The 22190-nt window shown below is 42.8% G+C and overlaps 1 protein-coding gene across 16 annotated transcripts in view; it reads right to left on the bottom strand.

The window, feature by feature from the left end:
- The window catches only part of CADPS (calcium dependent secretion activator), a 226025-nt gene that overhangs the window by 36293 nt on the left and 167542 nt on the right, over nt 1-22190 (bottom strand). For 5 of the 16 annotated variants that reach the window (XM_072875813.1, XM_072875820.1, XM_072875819.1 and 2 more), the window contains 5 exons: nt 20362-20468; nt 14512-14668; nt 13375-13516; nt 3250-3405; nt 208-355 (listed from right to left, as the gene is read on the bottom strand). In XM_072875813.1, the coding sequence (XP_072731914.1) occupies nt 208-355; nt 3250-3405; nt 13375-13516; nt 14512-14668; nt 20362-20468 (710 nt within the window). Of the gene's footprint in view, nt 1-207; nt 356-3249; nt 3406-6559; nt 6707-13374; nt 13517-14511; nt 14669-19093; nt 19103-20361; nt 20483-22190 lie in introns of all 16 variants that reach the window. The other 11 variants (XM_072875811.1, XM_072875817.1, XM_072875814.1 and 8 more) reach the window with 7 other exon arrangements.

The raw sequence follows: 22190 nt of genomic DNA, 5'->3' as shown, positions 1-22190 counted from the left end.
CAAAAAGTCAATCCTAAGTGACAGGGATTGTGAATGTTTATATTCATTAGATTTATTTGAGAGCGACCCCCTGCATATTCATCTGCGTACTATATGGAAGGCTAAATCCACAACTGATATAACACCTCCGAAACTAGCACAACAGAAGATAGCCAATTTCATGACATTGCCTTTAAAAGCTGTGAAGGGAAGAACCTGCATTTTTACCTCTTGGCCCATTTCCATACTGCAAAGCTTTGTCGACTGAGCTTTGGCATCCACCATGACATTAAACATGGTGCATATTGATTGAGGGACTCGGAAATCTGTTGATCGGCTGGTTTTCTGCAGCTTTACTTCAAATGCAATCCTGGTTCTGTGAAGGAAAAGAGAAAAAGACGTTTCAGTTGCTTTTTAGCATACTGAAGCTAATAATAACATGAAACAATACCAAGAAGAGTTCAACAAACCAGAAAGCCGAATGCTGCTGGGAGTGTTATAGCGCAATTGTTACAAATGTGCTTTTACTAAAAATGATTTTCCAGTTTAAAAAGAAACCCACTTTCCAGAATGCACACTATTTATAAAGTGTGCAACGGTTTCAGGGAAACTATGACATTCTCATGCTTGATAAACAGTGTGATGATGTTACAAACAGCAGTGTCAATGTACACCTATAATTTGGTTGCATTAGCTGATTTATAACCACAGACAAATAGCAAGCCTGACGCATTAAAGGAAGCTCCTATTGCTCCATGATATCAGCTACAAATAACAGAAGCTTATTCATCGCTTGACTGAAAAGACATTGCCAGATCATTGCATTTTTAGGTCTACATGATTTTCTTTGCTTGCTGAAAGGTCCTAATTGTCTCATAAGTTCATCGAAGCAGTTTCCCTGAAGCATATATACTCACCAGAATATGTCTGCAACATGTGCCCGGGCGCAGCCGTGCACATAGGAACACACGCACATGCATCGCACGAGCCCGCACCTCACTGCTCTCCAGAGGTTTCACTGAGCTCAAACTTGACATCCCTGGCAGTTACAAACCTTGTTACACCAAGAGCTTTGTTGGGCCAAAGACTACAGGATTTGATCCCGTGTGGTATTTTAAAATGCCAAGGCATCTGTGACTCTAACATGGGGAATACTCTGCAGTATGGTGGGCATTGCCTTGCCTCGCTTTGGAGCCCCTCTGCAGATTCCTGAGGTACTCCACTAATCTAACCTAACACAGAACAATTATCACATCAGACAGAATCTGCCAACAAATTAACATAGGAGCTTCAATTTAGAAATAACAAATAATATCAGCTGCAGCTCAGGAATAACTCTGATCTTGAAAGATCCCCCAAGGGTTATGCAAATGAAAACTCATTTACAGATGTGAAACTCTCGTTCTTGGGATGAGATCTGAGCTGGTACACAGGTCCTCCTGCCCGGATTTATTAGTGAAACAGGCCTTCCTTGCAAGGGCTGCTTTCCTGACAGCACCGAAATACAACCAAGTGCGGAAGGCGGGGTGGCTCCTCCATGGTATTCAACAGTTCAGAGACAGACGCGAAGAAAAATGTTGTGTCAAACTGAAATTGCTAAAGAAACCTTAGCCAGGCCCTGTTTGCAGGTGATATAAATAGGGAAGGCAGCATATTGGTTTACATCAGCAGTGGCATTTGAACTGATTTAATTACCAGTGCCAGATTTAGCCTGGACTCGGGGACTAGAATCTTGATAATTACTGAAAGGACCCAAAGTGACTGGGATTTTCCATCTCCTTGCAGAGATGAGCATGTTCCTACTTACTTATGTTCAGAACCATTATATATAGTCGTACCATTACAAGCTGGGCCAGGTTTTTACAGAGGGGCAACATATTTGTGGAAAGGTTGAAGCAGTTGGGAAAAAAATCCCCAGCCTTCAGGCACGCAAGCCCTTCTTCAGAAGTACCTGGAAACTTGCTTGTTTTTCCCAGTTACCTCAGCTGAGCTAACCTGGTCTGATTTCTACAGAACATCGCAGCTATAACTGCACTGCCAGTGTAGCAAACGTGCTTTGGTTCCAATTTAAAGAAAAAAGAAAGAGAAAGTAAGTGTTTTGCTGGTGGTGCCGGGGGCAGAGCAGAGAGCAGAGCTCCAGCACAGGCTTTGCTCCTAAAGGATGGTCTGACAACTGGAGGACTACTGAAGCTCAGCGTTCGTGCCAGCCAAGGACCAAAGAAGAACTGCTGCAATAAAGGGGGACTTGCTCAATACCAAAGACATCACAACCATCTCATTGCACTTAAAATGTACTGGGTTTTATTCTGGAGCAAGCCTTGAGCTGTCTGCCTTCCAGCAGGCGATTCTCCTGCCTACATCTCGGGGACCGAACGTGCCTTCTCCTACAGTGACTTTGCATATCCAGACTGTGAGGAGTGTGCGAACAATAAATGCCACACTCACACTTGCAGAGTGGCCAGGCAATTGTGGTACAGAACAACCACATCACACATTGAGCTAATATTAGCATCCACCAGCTGTATTTGGCACCCATTGTTCCTTTGGTTCGTCTCTTTGTCTATTAATTTCTGCACAATGGAATGCAAAGTTCATTTCTTCCTCCTGCCCCATCACCTCTAATGCCAAATAGACATAAATTACTGTAGAAAGGTTGGAAATTTAACCTTAACATTTTTTTTTCCAAATGACAGCTGCCTGTATGTTTAAAAGTGTTTTAAGGAAACCTCTCTAGTTCGGAAGATCTGCAGGTCAGTATCCTATAATGCGGCTGATGCTACAACAGCTTTTCTCATTTGACGGCAGATGTGAAGCCTGTGCACCAAGCTACACAATATCCCCTTTCTGGGATCACTTTTTTGATTGTTTTTTCATGGATCTGTGTTTTTTAGGTGGGTGCTGGGATCTTACTTAGGGCTGTGCCTTCAGCACTCAACCCCGCCAACACCAAACTGCATTCACAAAGACTTGACCCCATGTGTGGCACTGAAAATAAGCAACATCCCATAAAGCTTGAAAGAACGGGTGGTTTACTGCCTTATTGTGAATATGCACTCTCCAGACTCTCACTGGAGAAGTGCTTGCTTGGGAGAGTCCACAATTCACAGCAATAGGGCGGCTTTCCACCATGCCTGTGCTGGGCAGAGGTGAGCTGGGGTCACTAATAAATGGTGGTTGAAGTGAAGCTTCATTGATAATAAGACAGAAAAAAACCATTGCATCCTGTGAGCTCCTATGAGAAACATGACTAGTTCGCTCGTGGGCACGTACCTTTTCACACAGGACTCAATCATGTCACTCGCCATAAGCTTCAAGCGTTGCTCTAAGTGTTTTCCAAACTCCTCCTCAGGCCAGTGCAAATCCCGAATGAAGGTCTGTAGGGCATCAAGTTTCCAGAACAGATCTTCCGAGGTGCCTGATCCATTGCTGGCAGGGCAAAATGAGAACAAAAGTCATAAGTGGCATCAGGCTCTTTGTAACCTGATGTGGAGACCATTCCTGCAACAGGTGTAGAGCAGACAGTAGTTTCATACACAGGACAACGCTGGCCATCTCCACCATCAGGATTTTGAGTTTTACCATACAGTTGCCTAATCTACCTTGCTGTCATCACCCACAAAACTTTCCAGACCAGATGAGTAAGACAACATTATGGGTTACACATATTAACAGGAAGAATGTGTGTATGGTAAAAATCAGCCTTAGTTAATAACCACATTAACATATGTGATTATTAAGAATTAAGGCCAGAAACTGTGGTAGAAAATCCTCAATCCATAATAACTGCCATACTAGACTGTATGCAGTTATTAAGATTTAGGGTTTCATGCAATTCTCCCCCCTCCGAATTATATCTTGAGTTTGCCTTGTCCCCCCCAGTGAGGCCCCGTTTCCAGGAAAGGGACAGTGCTAACAAGTGGTGAGCGAGGACACGCTTTATCTCTTGAACGGCTGAAAAAAAATCGGGGTAAGTCAATTGAGCTAAGGGCACTAGACATCTCATATCCAGGCGTTTTGGCAGGATTGACTGCTGCACCTTTTCACAGATCTGCCTCTTGCAAAGGCATCTATAGGACAACAAATTTCCATTTTCTTTTAATTTATTTTGCAACATCTTTGATCTGTCACAAAACTCTGAATTTCTCTCCCAAGCATATATTCTTGTACCCACACCCCTGTCCAGATGGAAGTCTTTGGTCCTGCAGTGTGTAGCTACACCGGCTCTTTTCACAGTATAATTATATCTCAAACCTCCACTTACAGAATAAAAATACAGAACTGGATTGCACTCTGTTTGTGCAGAGAAATTTATGCATCCATAGCCCTTTTCTCTCCCTCTCTCCTTCTCCCTCACTTTTTTTCAGAACAATTACCAAGGGAGCTTCAAGAGTTTCAACCCCCTCCTCGCATACCACTAATGCTAACACGGTAATTTATAAGATATTTAACACACCATGCATTACCACTTGTGCTGACATCATCTATAGAAACAGATGAGGGAGGGTGTTTCTATTGTGACAGATGCCAGCTGCATTGAGTTAATGCTAGAGGAGACCGGAGCTAATGCATACACGGCTACTGCAAGGTGAGAACCATAGTCCCAACATGCTAGAGGGGTCCTGCGGGGTCCTGGGCTAACGCAGTTAACGAGATAAAGAATGAATCGTCTCGGTTGTAGGAGAAACGTGTCTGACACTAAGCAACAGGTAACATGTCCTTGATGGAGGGGAAGGGTGAGTAGAAGGAAACCAGGGAGATGAAAAGATAAAGAATCAGGCATTTCCTTTAACCAGGGGACCAGTTTGTGCAAGAGTCTCAGGTGTTCATCTACTGTCAGTTTTGAGTTTCGCCTAGTTCAAACCTGTGCTTGGGTATAAATAAGCTTTAACAGTCTAAACCCAGTTTTGGAACTGCATGAATTTATGTTTTAAATAATTAAATACGTACAAATGCAATAATTGGTATTTACTACAGCAACATTATGACACCCATTTGGTTGCAAAATTTTTAAAGTATTATTCTTGGTCTTCTTCTCACTTTTGATTAGGGCTCCATGCAAGTAAACAATATAGTATATTAATTTCCAAGATGCACTGTTAATATTTTGCTTGTGAGCACTGCAATTACTCTAATCGCGCAGGCAGCTTGCAATATACCATTGATGCTGAAGCGTTTTCAGAGGGATTATCCAATTTTCTGTCATGGCATGATTCTTATCTTTTCAAGGGCAATACCACAAAGCATGCACAGAGAAAGATTAAAACTTTCAAGTACTCTTTACAGACAACTGCCTAAGCTAGCCTTTAATATAGCTATCTTAGCATGAATATGAGTTGTATAGCTTTGAAACATAAACGACCGTGCTAATATTTAAAAAGTTTTTAACATTTATTTAAAAAATCAAACATCAGTGTTTGTTTTACTCTGGTTCGTTACCACTGCTCTGCAATAAAGCCTGCACGAGGCTAATGGCAGAGGCATTCTGGTGGACTCCAGGTGTAGATGTAATCGAGGGTGTTTCAGTAACAGTGACAGAGGTAGTTTTGGGGGGCTTCTTCAGCTTTATCTTTTAAGTGTGAAGGTAGGAAAAAAGCAACACATCTGTGTAGCGCTGGCTGAGATCACCCCATGCCAACCCTAAATAACCCTCTAGGAGTCTGGGTGGAGAACTGGCAAGATCTCAGTTCCTGTGCTAGGACATCTCGGGAGATGAGCTACCTCAAATGCTGAGATTTGGGTTGAGCCCACTGTGTACCACTCTCCACACTGCTTGGTGGCTGGGGCTTTTAAGGGAAATCTGCTATAAAAACAGAAGTTGGCTAATCTGTGCTCAGCCAAGGATTTGTGGTACGTCCCTCCTCAGCTCCACCCGTGCACCCTGGGACGCTCGGACAGGGAGCTGGGAGCACAAGGCTCCTACAGATTGACTGATTTGACACCGTGCCCGATTTTCCAGGCCATAATCTAAAGTTCACATTGAAAATATCTTTCTTTAGTTGGTCACAGCATTATTCAGGCTGTGATGATACTACGGAGCTTTAATTGCCCTCTGGGGCCTCCTCCAACATGAATAAAAACCATTGCAGGGTGTTCCAGGGTGTTCTTCTTTGTTAAACTGTTTCATCAAAATCAAGAAAAAAATTATTATCTGGGAAATGTGGAGCTTGCATTAAATAAAATTCACTTTTAGATCTACATCTGGTCCACAGAAATCGGTTGCCTGGCATTGAAATTGGTTCATCTTCTCTTTTGGACAAAACTCTGTGCTGAGACACATAATGTCGCATTATAAGCTCTGTCGTTCGTATGTTGTTCAGACCGTGTCCCATTGTCAACAGCTATTTTGTAAAGCAAGATACTTGCTCAAACTCTCAGTGGGAGTAAGACAAATTTTCAAGATTTATACAAAAAACCCCTTCAAAATACATATGCCAGAAATTCACTGGTGTCTCATTCAGAAAATGTCTAATTAACTGTATCACTCTTTAAAGTTTTATATAATGCACAGAAACAAACAATACATATCCATGCCAAGATTACTTTAAATTTAAATGAGATCTAATTTGAACTGAATACACACTCAGAATCATAAATAGCAGCCATCCATGACGGTGCAGAAAAGCTAGGCATTTGTGGGATGCCTAGTGGGATGTTAACTGGTAGATTTGGTACTTTAGGGAGATTCACATTTGGTAGATTCACATTGGGCAGATTACTTGTTAAACTCCTGTGGAAGAAACAGACAGAAAGAAAAAATACCATAACAGTGACAATGCAGATGTAGCAGAAGCACGTGACACTCATAAACAAATCTGCAAAGTTCACAGCACGACGACAGTTAAAAAACTAAAGCAAAACATTTCAGAAAGAAGCATGAGTATGGAAGCTTAAGTGTACTGGGTTTGCAGTCTGCAATAAAAAGCAAGTTACTTAAAAAAAAGCAGAATGAAAAGAAGAAGAACCACAAAGTAGCAAATTAACAGAGCACTCAAACACCCACAGAAAATAACTCCACCTTCAAGTCCTGATACCATTTCAGAGTGCAGAGAGCAGCGTTTCCTTGGAAAAATCTCTCTCGTAAGGAAGTGAGTCTCAGTCCTTATGCACTCAGTTAGGCTGGATGAAAGAGCTAAACTAAGAGATCTGCTAGAGAACTGGGATTCAAAATAACGAACAGAGAGTTTGAAATCCCAGCCCTGCAAAAGTCCATAAGAGTTTTTCTTGCCACCAAATTCAATGGAGTCAGGATTTCACTCCAAAACATCTCTGTTTATTTTATACTCTACAAATAACAAAGATGTGCTAATCTGGAGCAATGAAATGGTGAACCACAAGGTTCTTCCTCAGTGAAGACTCGTGCCCTGATCCTGCCCTCGCAGTCCTGGGTGCAGAGAAATGGGTCCCGCAGGTTGCCCAGCTCTACCTATGTGCACTGTGAATGAACTGCACTTAATAAATCCAGGTCAGGTATGTGAATATTTCTTGGCTGGAAATGGACCAAGGGGTGATTAAGACATTCAAAAGTTAATTTATGAAGCATGTGTGCTTGGGCATCATGACTTCAGTAAATATTTTCAGACATGCAACTGTTATGCAAATAGAGATCTTTTAAAAGTGGGCTAGTGTATTAATTTAATGCGACATACTCTCCTGAAACAACGTGCGGTGTAACAGCACCACATGCCCAAAGTTTGCAAAACACCCTGACGTATTTTAGTTGGCTAGGTCTCTAGATGTTATAATTGGTCTAATTCTGTTTTCATGAGTATCTCACCACAGTTATATTTTACATGCAAAATAAAATGTCATGGGATTTGGGAATCAGCAAAAGATAGAACTCAATTACCCAACTCCCATGTTTCCTGGCTACAGAAAAGAAGCCAGTTTCAGAGGTATACCTTGTTTCTGCCTTAATCCAGGAATGCTGTATGGCACGCTGGGACACAATCCATAGATGGTTTTACAGTCCCATTTGAGAAACAAAACCAGAGGCTTTGACGCCATTTTCACGGGATCATTATTTGGGCTCAGCGAAAATGGAATCAGGACTTCAGGACTGCAGCTTCACCCTGCACTGCTGAAGCTACTGGAAGCTTTTCTACTGATGTGCATGGACACAGCTTCAGCGTTCAAACTTCCCTGCTCTCAGTGACCGCACCAGGACACGCCACCTTAGGAGGTCTCTCCCATTCCCCTGTTAAATTAGTTACTGTACAGGCAGCATTATCTGGACTCTTGGAAAACTATCAAATTACACACTATGTCTTTCAAGGGATATTAAAATCTTAGCAATTTCCTGGAGTCGTATTTTGAACTCCATTTCTTACTGCAAGTTTGATATATCAAAACCCAAAGTAATGGAATTGAGCTGGCTATACTGAATAAATGTTTCCTAACGCAACAGAAGATTTGAACCACATCTCTGCAAGAGCTCAGCTTGTCACTGGTGGCAAGTCTTAAGGAATAGACTTTATCCTCATTCTTCCTTTGTGAATAAAATCCCTTGTTGGGGAGGAAACCCACAATCCAAAGTCTTTTTCTAGTGAAAAAAAAAAGTCTGTTCTTGTTTTCTTTTGTTTCTATGATTCTTAGAAGATTTGACTTCACACTGTCTGCTTGTTCTCTTTGTTAGGCAGTTAAGCAGATATGAGAATTTACTAACATAACAAAGCTGTCCATTGTTTCCATTCATACTGTATCTGCTATTAAGATGATATGATTATTGAATGAGACACAGACTCCATAGTGATTGAGAGAGTGTTAAATCTTCAGAAATGGCAGTGCATGTGGTTAGATACTGATATGGAATAAATAAAGAAATAGCAAGAGGTGGACAACATATAAATGTATAAGGAAAAGCAACTTAAATAACTTAGCCAGATGGTAAATACATAAATCAGAGGACCTTTGGTTTTAATATTAAAATTCAAGAAGTGACAGTGTTATATTAATAAAAACACTGTATTAATAAAATATGACTTCTAGAGTAAACAGTATACTATATTCACACGGAAACATATTTCTTTTATACAACACATTATTTTGCTGATGCAAGGATATGTTGCAAGAATAAGTTAGTACTCTTAAAACAAAACAAAACAGCAAAATAATGGAGTATATTATGTTAACATACAGTAACTAATTTTAAAAATATTCTCCTGAATTGACATGCACAGCTTTGCAGGTTCAACCAATCTACTTATCTGACTAACAGTTGCAGTGAGACCTGTAAAAAATGATTAATATTACCAACAAATGTTCCAGCCTGCAGTTGCTCAGACCATAAAACTACAGGTCCAAGATGAGAAACTGTTTCTAGAAGCCAGCCATGCCTATTTAATATAGATGGCTAAATATAACCTCAGCCATCAGGCAGGGAATGTGGGCATTTGCATCAACAAGATGAGGGCTGTCTGATTTAAGACGACTCAGCTTCAGGACTGGATCCTGATATGTTTGATAAAAGACGCACACTCTGGAGCTGTACTGCTTGTTTTCTTGGCTTCTTCTGATTCACCCCCGTTTGTGTCTGGTAGCTGTGTAAATGGCTTTCACCTGTACTGTCTGCTGGGAAATTCTCAGTGCAAACAGACTGGCAACATACCCCTGGACAACATCCCAACGCTCACACTGTACTGTAGCACCGATCACAGAACACAAGCCAATTGCACAGGGGCTGTTCTGGTAGAGCTGCCCTAGTACTGAAAGGAGGGCAGAAAAATCACAGTATTTTTACCAAGTTGTCTCCTGGCTTCAGAATAGAGCTAAACGAGAGCCTCGTCCAGACTTAAACGCTCAGTTCGTATGGGATGCCTGAAATGATTTAGTGATGGAAGATGCAAACGCCTGTCTCTTCCATCACTATAAATGCTTACAACCTTACTGCCTAGGCTGAGCAAATGCTCAAGAGCAAATCTTTTCACAAAAGCCTTGATGTGAAGCAAAGAGCTTGATAGTGAAGTAGGCAGTCAAATCTGTGCTCTTCCTCTGACTGACACCCAGAATAGTAACAAAAATACTCATTTTCACTACAACGGTGCTTCTTTGAAGGGGAAACATTTTTCACTAGCATTTCGTAGTAGTACAACCTTATAAAATGATTAGTATAGTCATACTGTTCAAGTTCTTACATTTATATTGATGATACATTTATAAATAGTTTGCAAAGGGTTAGTGAGCAATTAATAGATGCTAAAGCCAGGACTACAGTGCGGTAGAGACAGTGATAAGTCAATGAGTAATGTCCTAGTCAAGCTATTGAAACTGGTTGTCATTGCACCGGCTTTAGCATTTGCTCAAAAAGATCTTTCAACACAGACACACACACAGAGACGCACACACACACGTACGTGTCTGCTGGCTGCAAGATAAATCAGTGTTCTCTGAGAAGCTAGCATGAAAAAAAACCATTGCAAACCCTACTTTTCCAAGACCTCTCAACTCACCAGAGAACAGACCTATTCTGTATCCTCCGTATTTGGATGACTGTGCGAAGGACAAGTGTTCTACATTTCTCTGCGTGGATTCATACAAGCACACCAGCTGCTCTAGCTATAGGGCACGGACCCCCTGCAAATTCAGCAGCTCTGCAGAGGCAGATTATATAGCCCTCATGAGCACATTACATTGATGCTTTTTCCCCCCATGTTTTCAATACTTAACAGTATCTTTCTCACTGTTTGTGATTTCTATACCTAACTCCTTGTAGCATAAGGTGCAGAGTACTCAGCAATGAAAATAGAAGAAATACATGCTTGCAAACTGCCATCTGGTCAGGTTATGGAGGGCTACATATTTCAGCCTTGATTGCAAGCACAAGCATAGAGAAACCCTTCCAAAGGACTCTGTGTTGTGGAATAATTTCTTGGTTAACAGGAGATAATGAGATTTCCTTCTCATAATTCACTGTAAAGATCCAAAGCAGGACAACAGTAAGCTCTGTGAAACAGACAGCCACGACGATTTACCTTTTCTGGCCAACCTGAAGGCCTTTCTTCAACGCAGAGGAAAGCCATGGAAAAACATACTGTAGCGTTCCCAATTCCCAAAAAGCTCTGCTGGAGAAGTGGCAACGGAAGGCCATAACTTGGATGGGAACTGGCTGGTCCAAACTATTTGAGAATCAATGGCCAAAAATTCAACTGTGCTGCAGTATGGACACGTGGGGGGAGCAGGAGGTAGATACATGAGGACAAATCAAACAAAATAAGTCTCTGACCTGAGTTTTTCTGCCAGTTCACTGTTGATCAGACAAAGAGGAGCACGTGGTCTGCCCAGGAGGCAAAAGATGAAGATGCCTTCACTTTTAGTTCTGAACAGTGGATCCAAACAGTCACAAGATCCTAGGAACGGCACCCCTCTTTTCCCTTACACAGTACGTGCCACCCTCTGTGCGTTTGCTGGTATCTTCCTTCGCCAGGTCACATCGCGTTAAGCCAGCATTTGCAACTCGCACTTTTGTGTGCGAGACACAAGAACAAAATACCAACTAGTGAAAAAAAACCACCCCAAGTGCATCTTTTCACCAGATGGACACAAGCTTCTTGTGAAAAGCACCCACTTTCCTGCTGGAAGAAATCTTTTAAATACCCAAGTCTGTAAGACAGATAGTCCATCCTGGGCTTTCGCTTGAAACAGCAGCGCTCAAAGCACTCTGTAACTGGAACTCCAGAAGGGAATAACCATTACAAGAGAACTAAGAAAAGAACTTTTATAACTATCAAAGATAACTTGAAAATGATGGATAATGGCATACCCAGGGATAAAGCATTTTGACAGGCAAGTACCATGGACATCTATAGTTAAGCCACAAAAGTCATTAAAAGCCAAAATGATGTCAGCTTCTGACAAAAGAAAAAAGCAGAACGAATTGCTTATTGACTGCTTGACTGAGGAGGACAGGTACACAGAGTTACCTGCCTCTGTTTCATTACAGACAAGGAAATACAAACATATTCATTACTAAAGCAGAGCTCTGAAACTAAAGTTAATGCTAACTTCGAAGTGCAATTCTGCTTGAAGGAGTGGCTGTAAAAATGGCATTCTCCTACTCGAAAGATCTATTTCTTGTATGTTTTCTGGGTCACATCTGCTTATTTGAAACAAGATTTTTTAGGATTTTTAATCCTGTTAGCCTGCAGACCAAAGACAGCAAATGGAAAGTGAGAGAATCCTGAATGCCAGCCACTTAACCCTACTCAAAACAGAGGGGATGATCAGGTGTCAAGAAAAGGCCTGAGATTTGGCAGGCAGAATCCTTACGGATGCTGAGGCACAAGAAAGAAAGGAAAAAACCTGGGTACTCAGACTCCAGGTTGCATATGGGAGGCTGGCTGCCGAACAAAATCTCTTTTCCTGGTAAATGGAACATATTTGGTGTGAAAAGCCCTGAAAGACCACACGTTCTTTTATACAGCAACCTCTGAGAGTGCAGTGCCACTTAACTTTGCCTAGAGAATCCCAAAATAAGTGGGGAAAATTGTCTTTCCAGAGGTCAACTGGTCTGAATCCCCTGTCTGAGCCACCATCAGACTCATGCTGCTTGCAAAGGGTCGGTCTTTCCCTTTTAATACCTTTATTAGAAGGAAAAGTCAGTTCTTTTCCTTTGTAGGATCTGACTTGGTGTTTTAGAGCAAGCATGACAGGGTTCAGCAATGCTTCAAAACCTGTGAAACAACAACAGTAATCCAAAGCACGTGCCACATTTTTATCATTCACCTGATCTTGAGTTCAATTTGGGTTTCTCTCAGGCTACTCATTTCTTGCTGGCAAATTTATAGTTCTCCAAATTTAATAACTGATTCTGCTTGAATTCATCTCGCCTGTGTTTCACTATGGTTTCTGCATGCCTAATCCTACAGGCAAGGGAGCTGGGACCCGCAGAGCTACCCTGGGACACGTGCAGCCATCAGCCACAGGGCTGACGTGAGAAGCACAACGCTGCACCATCCCTCCACGGGGTGGGTGGAAAAAATGAGTATTGGGAAGAATAAGTACAGTAATGACTCACACAGGTTATAAGGCTGGACTGAACACAGTGAAGCAAGGGTTTTTGTTCTGAAAAGGAGCTATTTGAGTTCAAAAGCAGCATTAGAAAAGGCCTTTTAGAACGGGATCCAAAAAGCCATGCCAGCTAAGAAGGTTTTCACATTTTCATGCTTCCATGTCCAAAGGCACACGGTTCAAACTGAGGCAGCAATGCATTTCAAAAAGTAAATACAATTTCCCTCATTAACTTGAAAACCCTGAAGAGATCAGGCTTTCTATTTTTAGCATTAAACTAGAAAATCTAAAGCACTTTCTGCATGTCCAGTCTAATGTTTGCTAATTCATCTCTGTATGAATCTCCATCCATTTGCACCCAAATTGCGATTGTATCAAAGGAGGTTTCCTTACTTTACTGGCTCCCATGACTCCCGCTCAAAGCCCCTGTGAATTGACTGTGCAATTGAGGACTCCATCAGATCGACATATCTAACAACAAGTGGAGCAAACAGGTCTTGGAGGTGTTTGTGGAATTTTCCATTGCACAAATTATCTAGAATAGATAAATAAAAGTATAGTAAGACACTACTGTTACTAAAACCTCTGTAACAAACCACAGTGTGGCACTTCATTACACAACGAATTTGTCAGCAAACAGGAAGAAACTTCAAGAACATAACAGGAGCTGGCATCAGGCACCAATGTTCACGACAAAGACAGCAGCAATGGCTTCTTACTCCAAACAAATAAACAGACAATGAATCTTCTTTTCCATTAATGTCAAACTTACAAATACATTATTACTTCCTGTGAATAAAATGGATGTAAGATACAGCATGGCAAACATTATGGCTTTTGCAGGTAGGAGAATAATTTCTTTTTTGGTTACTCACTACCCTGATGCTGGAAATTGCTCTCTGAGATGTCTCTGGCTTTTTTATGTGGTCGGAGAAAAGTAACTGGGGCCCAGGTCTGGGACCTAACCGAAGGCAACGCCAGTTCTGCAACCAGCTCCCCGGGGAGCGGCAGGGCCACTGCAGGTAGTGCCAAATCCTCACGGGTTTTGAAGGCACGGGCCCGCGTGCTTTGGGGAACAGCCTTATTGCACAAAGCACAATTCTTCTGAACTACTCCTGCTTCCATTTACTTTAATGTTTTCCTCCCCTCAATAAGATCTTTTAAAGCAGGGACTGTTTTACTCCATGTTAAATAAATGCAATACACACATACAAAACGATACACACATTTAATGACAGTGAGATCGAGTACCTAATTCCCTGCTTATCAGGCAGCCATTACCAAGAGACTTGAGAAGATGAAGCAAAATGAAAGTTCAACTTCTCACCTTCAACTGAGGCATTTGATTTAAGGGGTGTCTGTGTGCTTTTTTTTCTAGTGGAAATGGAACAAAATCAAGCTGATGCTAAAAGAGTATGTACTGTAAATCTCTACCTATCTCAGTTCTCTGTGCAGTACGGAGAGGCTGAAAGTATTATCAGTAACCTGAGCTGCCCACTGAAAAAGAAATGATCAAAATACAATACATACAGTCACTACGGAGGGAATCGTTTAGAAGCTGAAAGAGCGGAAAGCTGTCCCAGGTGTCTGGGGGTTGCACCTCTAACGCAGCATCCATATCCACTGCAAACAGTGACAGGAAGGTCTCCGCGTGCTCAACCATTAAGTCTGACCACCAAGCAAAGGCCTTCAGAGTTGGTAGAAAAAGATAATAAAGAAGTATATTAGTTCTAATAAAGCACAGGGAAAGATGTTAGGCCACATATCTCAAAAGAAAAAAAAGTGCATCCCATGGAAACTACCTTTATTGTAAAGAGAACAGTGCTTTAAAGTGCTAACCTGCACAGACAGTGCTAATCACAGGAATTAGGCACCGCTATTTTAATACAAAGGTTTCCTGTAGAGGATCTATTCAGAGCTCCACTGTAAAGGCATGCAGCTGTTAACGTGGCAGAGAAGGTTTTGCCTGTTCAATTTACAATAAATGACTTCATTCATCTTTAATTATGAAAAATCAACTAATTCTTATTCTAAAGTACAGAAATTTGGGAGTTCCTTCACTGTGCTTGTGGGTTTTCTCCTGTTTTTCAACAGTTTAAATTTTATTTGGATTCACTACTTCTATTTGTCTTGAAAAACTAGAAGCCTAAGACATTAAAATCTGTCCTAAATCACTCACACTCTCCTTTAGAGATATTTCAAGCATCACCAATAAAAGTTGTTACAGCACTGTTCATTTTACATGGTTAGCTACAAACATCCATAGAAACACACTACCACCTTCATAATGCTACTGATTAGGAAACTGATTACCAAGCTCTATTATCAACATGCCAAGATAAAAAAAAATATCTACGGCAAGCCTATATTTTCACAGAGGCAGGAAAAAAATATATCTAAACTTGAAAACCAAAAAATATCAGTGAAGTAACTCATTCTCATGCACATGGGTCCTTAAAATTCACTGTACGGGCTCTCTGACGTGACATTCACATCATACATGGCTCAGATGTGAATGCTGCAAACGCATGCATGCGTGTTTAGTAATCACTTCTGGCTGGGAACATGCAATATGAGAAGTGCTGTCGTTAGGACCATGTGCTGTCATTTTGAAGTGATTGGAAATTACTCAAGGACTTAAAGGATCTAAGAAACAGCTTGCCGGCACTTTGCAAGAAAAAGAAACCTCTAGCATAGGCACAAGACTGGAGATGAAACGGAAAAGACTGGGAGTAGATGAATCGGTTCCAAGAAGAATTGCCAGTCAGGGAGGGGTATTTCTTGCAGATTTTAGCAGACATGAATAAGCAGAATGGACTTGCACTTTGTCAGGGTTCAGTTTGGATTCACTGATGAAGAACTGCACTGATGTGCAGAGCACAACTCCGGCTGGTTCACTCGGCCACGGAGAGGGAGCAGTGCCCTGAAACCAGGTTACTGCCATGGACCCCTTTAATTCTTCCTATTTTGGCCTGAATTCTCAGCTGCCACTGATATCGGCAGGGGGTCTTTGGGACTATTTCCACTCCTTTGTTCCCCCAAAATACAAAGCAGACTGACATTGCCCTGCTTTTATTTCATGAGTTGATATAAAACTGGTGTGAAGACACGGATAAGTTGGAAGTGGCACTGGGTGTTATGCGCCCAGAGCACATCCAAGATGTAAAATAACCAAAATAACTGAATAACCCCCAAGCTAATCTTAGTATTGGGCTCGCCCTGTCAGATGTGGATGAGGTGGGCTGTGCCCTGAAGGCATGGCTTCGGTGCGCCCAGGGGCAGGCTGGGCAGATGCCGTGCCCGGAGCAGCAACACCAGCAGGTCACAGTGTCCCTGTGGCCGTGGCATGGGGACAAGGCGGCTACATCGGGCTCCTTTGTCTGCAAACTGCCCCCAGCCCCACGCACATGGAGGAAGCCATCGGGCACTGCTGCAACACCTGCCCTGTGCTCGGAAAGCTGAGGGGCAGCGGTGATGGTGGCCCTGGGCGTTTGCAGAGTTGTTACTCTGGAAAAGCCAAAACCGAAGCGAGGGAGTCCAGAGGGCTGAGCAATGGCAATGCTCTTCAGCTCCACACGTGGCAATGCTCTTCAGCTCTTCCTCCCACGGCCGGTGCTGGTGTCCAACTGAGTGTGTGGCTGGAGGCCTGGGACTCCCGCCTCGGGCGGTGTTGCACCACTGCAAAACCACACAGGAACCGAAAACGTCAAGACTCAGGTCTGCTCCCGATGCCTGCTCAAACCTTCTCCCCAAAGTGCGGGTGGCAAACGCGTGGATGCTGAGCAACGGGGCTGCAGAGGGTCCTCTTAAAATTAGCAGCGCTCGTCTGTGGTTTTCAAGGATGCCAGGGCTGTCCTTGCACTGACGTGGTTTCTCTGGCTGTGCCTCTGCCTGCCAACAGCCTGCCACGCTGTGTCCCCGTCAGATACTGCCCACAGGTCTGCGGGCAAAGAGCGATTGCTACGAAGGACCAACGGCAATCGGCATTTGGGGAGGAGGGGAAAGAGGGGAGGCCAAAGAATATCTTCTGCAGCAAATCCCAACATAAACACTTCAGAGTCCTGCAATAAAAACCTGCTTCCATGAAAAAGGAAAAAAAAAATGCTATTTTTAAGAGAAATTATGAAGAAAAGCATGTGATCATTTGTGGAATAAAAATATGCTCAAACCAGTCACAGTTTCCCTTTTGCTGGAAAGGCCAAATTTTAGCTCCGTAAGTCTCTAACCTATGTCAGGATCCTCACCCTCCTCCTCCCTGGCCTCGGTGAGCAGGACCTTCCTGCGGTGGGAGCGGTAACACCATACTTTGAAAATCTCCTTCGAGATGGTAACATTCCATTTATTTACCATCTACTTACCTGCTTTGCTTAAAACACAATGTAAAGGGGAAAAAAAGTGTGCTTTCTAGCCAAACACACCTATTATTGTATATTTTACACATGGATACACATGTATATATGTATGACCTCAAGGAGTTAAAATACATATATACATATACACATACGTATACATAGAGAGAGAAAACACAAGTGTAAAAATAGGTGAATGGCATCGTCTCTGGCATTTGTCGTCAGTCATCCAGAGGAAGGGAAAGGGAGCTGGGAGACGTCTGATGGGAGAGATGACACAGTGACAGAGACCTCCCGCTCTCACAGATTACAGACGTAGGCACACGGTTTCTGCTGCATTTCTGCCTGCGCTGGTTTGCTTCTCTCTTACGGGTAAGCAAAACCCAACTGACTAGACACGGCACTTCTGTCGTACTGTTTTTTGAATATTTTCCATGCTCTGAGTATTATTTTCTGGGTTCTCATTAGCGAGTCTGCCTGGATGTCCATGTGGGGAAAAAGGGCATGTTTTAATTGCAAAAACTGTTGGTTTTCAGTAAACTATGGCATTTCTTCAGTAAGTGGTGCGATTTAATTTTCTGCTGAACATCCAAAGTAGACCAAAGAGTCGCACCTTGCAGGTTGAACCTTCTCCAGGTGAATGGACAACATGTCAAAAAAACCTCACCTGGAATAATTTGAAAAAAAAAGTGCAATCCCTCAGCAATTCTCATTGCACAGTGAGAGCATAATGCGGCTACAATGCATAATAAAAAGCAGTGATAAACCACCCAGCCTCTTCTCTCTCTTCCTTTGGGTGCAATTCAAAGCGTGCAGAGAGCTGGCCAACTGCCTGTACACTGCTGAAATGCCACAGCCACCCTCAGGACAGGGATTCAATAATGTACCGACAGCGTGCCGGGCTTCTGGAGAGAGATGAATTTCACCCTTCCAGGTCACCGTTCAGAACAAGGGACCGAGATGCCTCCTATCCGTGTTGGCATTAACCTTCTGTCTCTAATCAAAACCTTGCGACACAAAAGATGCTGGAGAACAGTTTTGAGTCTTCCTCCTGGTGAGGATCTCGGCAGGGTGGCTGGCTGAACGCGACCGGCCCTGTAACCGCTTCCTTCAGAAGTCTACTATTTTCAAAATAACCTGCATTTTAAAACCAGCTCCTTCCCAGCTGGTGGTACATCCAGCCTGTGCTGGTGATGAGTGGAATAAAACACTCGTTATCCTTGGACAGGTTATCGAGCTCATGCGCGAGCGCAGCGCTCTCGAGCACCCCTCGCTTTTGTAAAAATGAAGTTTATTTCACTCCTCACCCCGTATATTCTCTCTCTACATATAAATACTGTATATCCAGTACAAGGCACATACAGACAAAACCAGAGGAAGACCACTACCATTCTAGGCACTCGTGTAGTACTTAGTCCACCTCCACCACAGTGTACTAGAGGTCGGGCGAATGCAAAACGACAGAGGTAACAACAGGCTGAGGAGAGAGTCCAGGCAGGTAGGGTTGTGTTGGGATGTAACTGCAGCGCTTGTAAAATATACCCATTGCTACATGCATGGACCAGACTACTATGCCACATTTACCCTCCTGTGTCAGGCTACCAGCTCCGCAAGCAGCCAACTCGAAGTTGCTGTTACATTCCTCGGTCAAAGTTACGGAAGCGAGGGCAACCCGGGTAAAATCCCAGTAGGAAACATGGCACTGAGAGGGCATGCACGAAATATGACAGGAGTGACTCGTTTCATTCGGTTTAGTCACATACCTCTTTCCCCTGCCAGGATCATCCAAGATTGAATGAACAGTAGAAAAACAGGGAGGAAATTTAAATATGCAATCAGGCATTAGTTGGGTGTTGTGGATTGTTGTGTATTATCAATAAGTTAAATTATACTGCAAATTTAATATACACTGGAATGATTTTTAGGTGATTGTGAAATTATTTATCAAATGTTCTTAATGCAAAATATAGTGAGTATATCTATATATATACCAATGGGAAGGAAAAGAGAAAATAGTGAATGAGTGTTACATTACCTACAGTCATAAACAATAACTGCTCAGTCTGAATTTTAAAACGATTAACTTTTCAATACGTATCCAAGAGCACCAGATTTATAGAGAACTCAGAGCTCAATCCTGCAAATACTTACACGGGTACGCAACGTCACTTGCTTGGGCAGAAACGTCCCAATGTGCTGAGAGCGGGACTACAGCCAGCAATGTCAGCTGCCTGTGGGGTCAAGTGTTTCCAGGATCAAGCCTCATGATTTTCTAGTCCATATTTGACTATGACATGGTTTCAGTGGTTTTAAAACATGAATCTATTCGTTAAAGTGCTTTGAAGAGTTAAAGGTAGTTGTATGAGGCCTTAGATAACCCAAATAATGAGTAACAGAGAATAATTCATCCTAACCTCTGTGACTAATAATTAAGGTATTCCCAATAAGCCAAGGCAGAAGAAGCCAACAGGAAACCAGGTGAGTTAATCATGTACCGCAGGGGCCCAGGGAAACCCCTGGAAACAACCTGAACACTCAGAAAGGGACAAAAAAAGAATTGTTTTGCTTTGTGGTGGTTTTCCTTGCTACGGGTCTGGACAGCAGGAGCGGTAAGCTGCTGCAGGGGCCCCGCTAATGCTGTCTGGAGGCACAAACACATGACATTATTTGGAAAGACGACCTTTCTGAAAAGTGGACAGGCTTGCTCTTGTATGTAGTTGGTGGTGAATGTATTTGTCCAGATTCGGCTCCTGCTGGCGCTGTATGGAAGGCTGCAGACTGACGTAGAGGAGAGCAGAACTTACTTAATTCCTCCATTAGCCCTCCCTCCCCTCTGCAAAAGCAATCTTCCTGAACTGTACTTTGCCGTCATTGCACTCGAGCACCATTATGTAAGAACACTTTTGGCTTTTAAAGAAGATAACCCAGCACCGGTTGGGAAGACATCACACAAATATACACAGCTCCTAGCAAGCCACCGGAGCCTGCTGAAGACCTGGGGGACACGACCTCGCAGGGCACCGCTGCTCACCTCCGCATGGTGTTCTTCGTTTTGCTGTAGGACTTCAATTACCAATTCTGCCAGACGTATTGTATCTTCTAACTTTTTAGCTGGTGTGACTAACCGGCCTACATTTTCTGTAGTACAAGAACTCGAGTTAAAAGGGAGGCAGGATGAAAAGCTAGACGTACAGTAAGTTATTTTAGAGGTTTAAAAAAAAATCCCATAATATTCTACAGCTTTAAAGATCTTTTCATGCATATGTTAAATGCTTATATAATTAGTACTGAGCAAACCAGAAAGCCACATTCGTTATTATACTATGAAAATACAGTGCTCCAGCTCCAAATTTCACAATACTGTCAGAGTTGTTTTGCTTTATGGTGAGGTGGCGGCACTTTATTAGCTCAAATAAGAACATCGCATTCCCTAAAGACAGCATCTGGCCACTAATATAGGAACAATATGTATCCTTCAATGTAGATGATGCTATTATAGAAGTCATGTCTAGATTATTTTAAAATTCTAAGAAGATCAATTCAAACAAATCTGTCTGTACTTTTAATAAATTGTCAGACTCGAGCAATTTAAATGTCACCTGCTACTGAAAGCAAAAATTGCAGGTCTGCCTTGCTCCAGGATTTAACTCCATAAGGGTCAAGGAGTTACGCATGCTGGAGGGAGTGGAAAGTGGTAAATCCCACTAGGCGTTCATAGGTAAGATTTATATGGGAAAAGAGATGCAACTTGACAGCAAAAACCCCGCAAACAAACCAAAGAGTTTAAATCCTGGAGCTTGGTGTTTAGCTATATTGAGCTATTTTGCAGCATTTTCTGAAGAGTTTTAAAAATAATTAAATTATATTCTTCTAGGTAATTTACATTATTAATAACCTAGTAAACATCTGAGGTGGTAACAATCTGGAACATCTAGAGTATTTAGAAATTAGAATATTAGAAAATTAGAAATACTATAGAGAAAAATAAACTAATCACATTTTCATTGAATGACAGAGCTGGCCGAGCGCAACCGAGGGGGTTTCTGTGAGCTGGCACCGGGGCTCACTTCCCGGAGGTGTGCAAAGTCTCCCTGCCATGGTCGCCCTGCGGAGAAGCAGAGCAGGAGACCTGCTGCCCCGGGATCCACCTACGCTGCAGCACGTCACCACGTTAACTACAGACGTGCCGCTCCGGGTGCCAATCCCGGCTCCCTAGTGCAACTACAGCAAAGGACGACATCGCACTTTGGTAGCTACACCAGCCAATTCATACCTCTGCACCGACGTCTATTTTGGCCTCTCCATGATATCAACGCCGGAGACTTCGTAAAGGGGCGAAGTACCAAAAAAACCCAAACCAAATAGCCAGATTGATCTGCTGCGATTAGCAGTGTACAACTGTATGTGCCCAACGCAGCAAAATGCTAGCAGTGCACGCATTGAAGCGCCGTTACTAGCAAACACCCTGGGATTTCCAAAGGAGCCCAGCTAAGTCAGCAGCTTGGGTCGTGCCGACATGCTAGGTGCTGGCTGAGCATCTCGCTCCAGCCTTCTACACGCACTAGGTTTTTGCTAGTGTTTAGGTCTTCTCTACTGATAGGACAGAAACTTGTGGTTGCACGCAGATGGCACTGCTCTGCTCTACGGGGTCACCCGGGGAGAAAACCCTGCCTTGCTGAAGACTCAGTGAGCTTCAAGGACTTAGTTCTCCCCCTCAAAATATTGCCTGCTTCTAGTTTTCCCTGAATACCTGTTTACAGGTAACAAATTTCCCGTGAAAAGGAAAGCCATATTTTTCAGAACGGTCACATTTGGGCGGTCAAGCGAGGGGTACACGGGCTGGATTTCAGAGGAGCTCAG

This window comes from Ciconia boyciana, chromosome 11 (genome assembly GCF_034638445.1).
Source record: "Ciconia boyciana chromosome 11, ASM3463844v1, whole genome shotgun sequence".
In the NCBI taxonomy this organism is placed as follows: domain Eukaryota; kingdom Metazoa; phylum Chordata; class Aves; order Ciconiiformes; family Ciconiidae; genus Ciconia; species Ciconia boyciana.
Note: the sequence above shows the minus strand (reverse complement) of the source record. Positions and strands in the feature narration are given on the sequence as shown.